This window comes from Pseudocercospora fijiensis, assembly GCF_000340215.1.
Source record: "Pseudocercospora fijiensis CIRAD86 unplaced genomic scaffold MYCFIscaffold_5, whole genome shotgun sequence".
Taxonomy (NCBI): Eukaryota; Fungi; Ascomycota; class Dothideomycetes; order Mycosphaerellales; family Mycosphaerellaceae; genus Pseudocercospora; species Pseudocercospora fijiensis.
The window spans coordinates 5,640,413-5,646,412 of NW_006921536.1; the positions used below are offsets into that span (position 1 = coordinate 5,640,413).

The 6,000-nt window shown below is 42.7% G+C and overlaps 1 protein-coding gene across 1 annotated transcript; it reads right to left on the reverse strand.

Moving 5' to 3' along the window:
* Window positions 1-3,590: 3,590 nt before the first annotated feature.
* Window positions 3,591-5,800, reverse strand: MYCFIDRAFT_176060 (uncharacterized protein; the record flags this gene model as incomplete). Its single annotated transcript, XM_007929667.1, has 14 exons — window positions 3,591-3,655; window positions 3,714-3,751; window positions 3,775-4,517; window positions 4,560-4,638; window positions 4,668-4,675; window positions 4,716-4,744; window positions 4,779-4,829; window positions 4,863-4,875; window positions 4,905-5,071; window positions 5,104-5,164; window positions 5,194-5,310; window positions 5,335-5,398; window positions 5,459-5,725; window positions 5,757-5,800. The coding sequence occupies 14 exons, from the start codon at window positions 5,798-5,800 to the stop codon at window positions 3,591-3,593; spliced, it is 1,746 nt and encodes a 581-aa protein (XP_007927858.1).
* Window positions 5,801-6,000: the final 200 nt, after the last annotated feature.

A 6,000-nucleotide genomic window follows, 5' to 3' on the forward strand; every position in this document is an offset into this window, starting at 1 on the left:
AATCGAGCACCTTACGGACTATAGCCTAGTATTTAGCGATATTAGGTAAATAGGTATAGACTAGGATGTTATCTAGGTATATAATACAGAGATAGTCTAATAGGCCTAATAGGGCCCGATTAATATAGGACTAGAATATTATAGAGGCATTAGCTAGCCTAAATAGCATAACTAAGTACTCGAAATAGCTATAGCGAGTACGAAAGGCTGTTTTCTATTTATTACCCTTACGAATGCGGATGCGATAATAGGCGTCCTTAATGTCTAATATAGTATAGAAACAGGCGCTAGAAAGGCGGTCGAGGGTCTTATTAATAAGCGGAAGTAGATAGCAGTCCTTAATAGTAATAGCGTTAAGCCTACAATAGTCGATATATAGGCGTAGGCTACTATCCTTTTTTAGTACGAATAGGATAGGTGCACTAGTAGGGCTATTACTATACTAAATTCGACTATTAGCTAGGTTCTTATCTAGATATTTACGCAATATAGCGAGTTTACGCTTACTAAGATTGTAGAGTAGCCTAAAGGGGACCTCCTTACCCTCTATAATGTTAATCTTATAATCCGTCTCTTTAAATATAGGCAATATCGATACTAGGTAGTGTTTAAATACATTAATATAGGTCTCTCGAATAGGTAGTAGTATACGAGCAAGCTAATTAGGATCTATACTATTAGGGGGTATAGGTTTATCGTTATCTCTACTAAGAAGGTTAGCTATCGGATCCGCTAAGGCAGGTATTAGGTTGCTAATAAATAGGACCCTAATATCGTTAGGGCACTCGCTAACGTCGATATACTTAATATCCTCTTTCCTAGCGATTCTAAATCGCTATTATTAACTGCCTAGGTCTATAGCTATAGCGTATTGCTTAAGGATAGGGTTACTAATAACAATAGTAGCTCCTCTATATAGGTTGTCTATATCTACTACGTAGGCAGTAAAGTCTAATAAACGCTTATTACCGAGGTCGTCTCTTAGTACTATAGGAATATAGTAAGCCCTATAGGTTAAGTGCCGGGCTTTATTAAACTAAGCAAGGGTTAGTAGGTTAGCCCTATTCAATTGTCGAAGGTCTAATTGCTTAGCTAGGTAATAGCTAATAAGGGCACTAACTAAATTTCTTAGATCTAGTATAACCTTAGTTTTATAGTTAGTGCTATACGTATCCTATACGAGGCAGGTGCGTATAATAGCTAGTATAATGTCGATAGTCTTACGCCGTATAAGGCTAATAGTTAGTGCGGCGCTTATTCTTTTTTCGACTAATTAGAAGAGCTAATAGGGGTAGCGTTAGCGGCTAAAAGGTGTTTCTTATATTTAGCGGAAGTACGGTTAATCCGGGCCTAATCCCTAGGTTTGTCGCATTAGCCTAGTAGATAGCTAGTACTATTATAGTTAAAGCACTTCAATCCGGTTAGTAGATTACTATAGCTATTGTTATTGTTAGTAGAGCGGTTAGTACTATAGGGATACGAGCCCCTTCTACGGCCCCTATCGCGGCCTCCTCTATATAGCCGCTAGCTACGGCCTCTTCTATAGTTATTATTACTATTCCTATTGTTAGTAGTATTGTTTTAGTAGGAACCTTAGTTTCCTCTACAAGCACTACAATTGCCGCGGTTAGTACTAGCTAGTCGGATCCTCGATTCTAGTCGTTACTAGAGCTAGACAGCTCGTTTAGCTGTTTCTACTTCGACTATAAATTAAATGCGTGTTAGGTTAGCCTGTTTCAATATACGGCGGCGGTCTAATTCGAGAATAAGCTCCTATCTAAGTTTTAGGCGTATCTCGGAAATCTATATAGAATTAGTCTTAGCTAGAAGGTCGTCCTCTAGAGTCTTTAAATAGGCCTTAAACGAGCGAGCCGATTGATTAGTCTTTTATTTAGCTCGAAGGTACTAGTCCTAGGTATATTATTGCCTTAGTATAGGGTCTCTAAGGGTATCTAGTATAATAGTTTTATAGGTCTGCTACTAAACAGCGGTCTGATTATTAAGGGAGTTAAAGTAGTTATCCTAGGTACGTTTTAGGTCGCTATTAATGTATTGCATAGCGTAGACGACTAATAAGTAGTTATCTAGAAGGGCCCTAGGTATATTACGCTAGTTAAGCTTATAGTTACGAATATAGTCGTTGTATTGCTTTCGACTAGAGCTATTAAATATAGTGCAGTCCTTAAGTTTAGTATCCTTCTTTTAAACAGTTAGTAAGGAAGGTCCTACTATTAGTCTAGTAGTAATTGTCGAAGCTTCCTAAAGGTAGCGAAGTTCGAGGAGGTTATCCCTTAGCTACTACTCTTAACGTAGGGCATTAAGCCTATTTTAAGTAGCTTCTTAAAGTCTCCCTACTAGTTAGGGCCTAAAGGCTAGTTAGCTATATCGTCGATTAATAATATTATTAAGAATATCGTTAATAGGCAATTCTAGATTATCGCCTAGAACTATAGGTTCTTTATTAATAGGCTCTATACTACTAGCGTTGTTATTGCTAGCGCTGCTAGTAGCGCCGCGGTTGTTGCTTCGTAATAAGCCGGCTATTCTAATAAGGGATAATACTAATAATATATTATAGGCCCCTATAGTACGGATATAGCGGAATTAGTAGATATCGGTCTAGTACGATTAACTCGATATAATAGGCCGTATAGAAGGCCTTGCTTAATAATTAGTACGGTTGTTTTAATAGAATAGTATATATAGGTCCCGTTCTTCGGGCGTAATATAGTTAGATTAACGGTTTTCGAGGCTATACCGCTAAAAGCTTAAAATAAGGACTATCTAGCTGCTACCCTTAAAGGGTAGATCGAATACTATATAAGAAGGGTATATTAGTAGGTAGATAGGGTAGTAGTAGGTATAAGTAGTATTCGATAAGGATCTAGAAGGAAAGGGAGGAAGGTAGGAGAGTTAGCCTATTACTAAGCGCCAAGCCCTGCCTAAGGCATTAAGACCCTAGCTTTACTCGAGCCTAGTTATATACTAATTACGTATAACCTCTTTAGTCCTAATACTTAAACCGACCTAGTTGCTACTAATAAAGACCCCTTCGAAGCCTTTATCTACTCGAGTCTAATAGTACTACTAATAGTTAGCTTTAAGAAGCCGGTTTAAATAAGTCCTATTAAGTAGTAGGTCTAGTAACGGAAGACCTACGATCCGGTACTATAGTAACTTACTATCGATATATTGTTCGTATTCGCTATATCCGCGGAGTCCGAGAGAACCTTTAGTAAGAGCCGCCGCACTGCTAGATAGGACCGTATACGACTAAGCGGCGATTATATTCGAATAAATAAATACTCGAAGAGTTAGATAAGAATAGGGGTTACTAAAGTGCTATTAGAATTAGCCTTACTCGAAGAGCCGGAAGAACAAGACCTATTAGTAGCCTCGTACTTAGTATCTAGCGCTAACGACGACGATAGCTTATAAATATACCTCCTTCTTAACCCTAATCGTTACTGCGGTCGCTAATTACGTAATTATATAACTATAACTACTAATTATTTACTTACTATTAACTATAATTATAATTATAGGCACTAATTAGTGATTATTCACTAATTAACAAGTATGCTTGAACCTTATCCATGCGAGGACGGCAAGGAGAGTGAGATGTGCGACCACCTTAGGCCTGAAAGCTGTAGTGCTCATCTTGGGAGATGCGGTGACGCATTATCGCTTCCGTGCCTCCGGTACTTTGCAACCTCTCTCCGCCTCTTGAATGCTCTGAACTCTGCTCCAGCTACGCCACCAGCGAACAATCACCATCGTTTCGGCAGAGCAATCATCCTCTGTGACCAAACTTGCTGCATGTCGAGCCTCTGGAAAATGCCTAGACGCTGCTCGTCCTCAACCCTACCCACATCATCATATAGCTGACCAAGCGTATATCCATCATCCAGTCTCCAGGCAGCCAATCTCTTCCTCCAGTACTCGCCCGTCATTGATTCGAGATCCTTGGCTTGCGGCTGCAGGTTCGTGCCAGCGTACCAAAAGCGACTTGGTATGAACTGCCAGATCTCCAGCGTGGTAGACTGTGTACCAGAAGGAAAGCACGGAAGAGCTCTCCATGAAGCATCTGGGTTATCATCGAGACGCAGCCGCCGCGGCTCGGATGAGAGTTGGATGGAAGGTCCGTGTTCAACATGACCGTGACGAGTGCGAGTTGCTCGTCTGTATGCACGAAAGTCCCATCCCGAGATTGTGGAGCTCAGCCAGCGGATGCGATCCCAAGTATCAAGTTTCTCAGTGCCGAGTCTGATGAGAGCCAGCTCGCGTATTTTCTTAGATCCTGCAATGTTGCGGTAGGCGTCGCGATTGATGCCTTGCAGCTTGAAGGCCGTCGTAAGGTGCAAGACTTTCTCTTCAAGAACGGGATGGTCGAGCTCATCTTGAATGACACGAAGGACGATGTCTTCCAGAAGTTCAGCGATGGAGAAGACTCGCTCCGCTGCGGAGCGCGCAGCTGTTGCCATGACTGAGATGCCGTCAGCGCTGGTGTAGTGGTACTGTTGAGGAAAGGCTTACCTGCTCTTGTAAAGCCGTGTCACTCTTATGCTTTGACTACGGATGATGTAGGAGTAATGGAGATCAAATAAGAAGCGTGTTGTGCGGGTGACGCGATTGGATCTTGGCAGTCACATGCAGATGGCAGGTACGTTAGTGGCTTTGTTCCATCACCACGCTAGGCTCGTCCCGCAAATCACGGATTCTGGATTGAGGATGCCACATAACGCTGGAAAGGACGCGCCCTCACAGACTACCGGCACGCTTCAACACACGTGAAGCGAGCCTATGGCGAAGACTGAATTGGCCCAGTGCTCAGAAAAGGCGATTATGACAACAACTCCCACGTTTTAGATATACCTGATGTCCAATCCTCTGGTCTGTGCCACGGGCAGTCTAGCCGTATCATGTCTCATTGGAAAGGGTTTGATCCTTCGCCATAAGGCGTTCGGGTTCGCGCCCAGCGCCTTTCGCATCCATCCAAGATGATCTCCAGCGGAAATATCTTCTTGCTTTTCTCGCAGCCAGTTGCATTCAAATCGAAAGTTCTTGAGTCCTGACACATCCAGGCGATCCGATGCTAGTCACCAACCGGCTGCCACATGCGAATCGTCCTGCCTAGATCCATTTCTCGAATTCGCTTTGAAGACTCGAGCCTCTGAGTCCTCGCTTTCCCACCTTCCTACTATGGCAGTGAGCGTTGTATGGTGGAAACTTCGTCTGCCTTGCTGACGCGAAAGTGGCACCCAGCTTTTGAGATGTTCCAGATCGTCCCATGTACCTTGAGACATACCTCTAGGAGCATATCACAGCTTGAACATCGTCGTAAAATTGCCCCAACGTGTACGTGTCGTCTACGCGCCACATTCCAACTTTCTGAATTCTCGGGCCCAAACAACGGTAGCAGAGACCGTCCGGACAACGTACTGTTTTTCGAAGACACCGACGCGGCCATTTAACCTCGACGTCAAACACGACTTCTTGGTATCCAGGTGATAGGCATTTCAGCGCCCGCCATGAAGCCTCCTGCTCGTCATGGAAGGTGGAGTCCTTGCATTGCTCGCCGTTGATTAGCATGCGTACCGGGATACGAAACTGATTGAGTGTGAAGAGTCCGCAGGCGTGAGAAAGCCAAGCAAGACGTATAAGTTGATATTTTGGAAGCTCAGCGGCCTTGAATCGCTCCCAGTCACAGTTCACTTGATGTAAACTGTGATGTATTCAGAAGAAGGGCTAATTACAGAAAGCCCAAAGATGAAGTGTGCACAGTTGCAGCCTCAGGCATCATGTACGTAATAGCCTATATACACACTCTTTAAGTTACCCCCTTATCGCGTACATATAGCTAAACAAGCAAACTAAAGCAAAACAAAGGGGTATTAGGTATAGAAACAACTAGACTACTTTTATAATAAAGTAATTAAACAAACAAGTAGTTAAACCGGACAATAAATATATATCTTCTATCTATTTAGTACTTAGTAG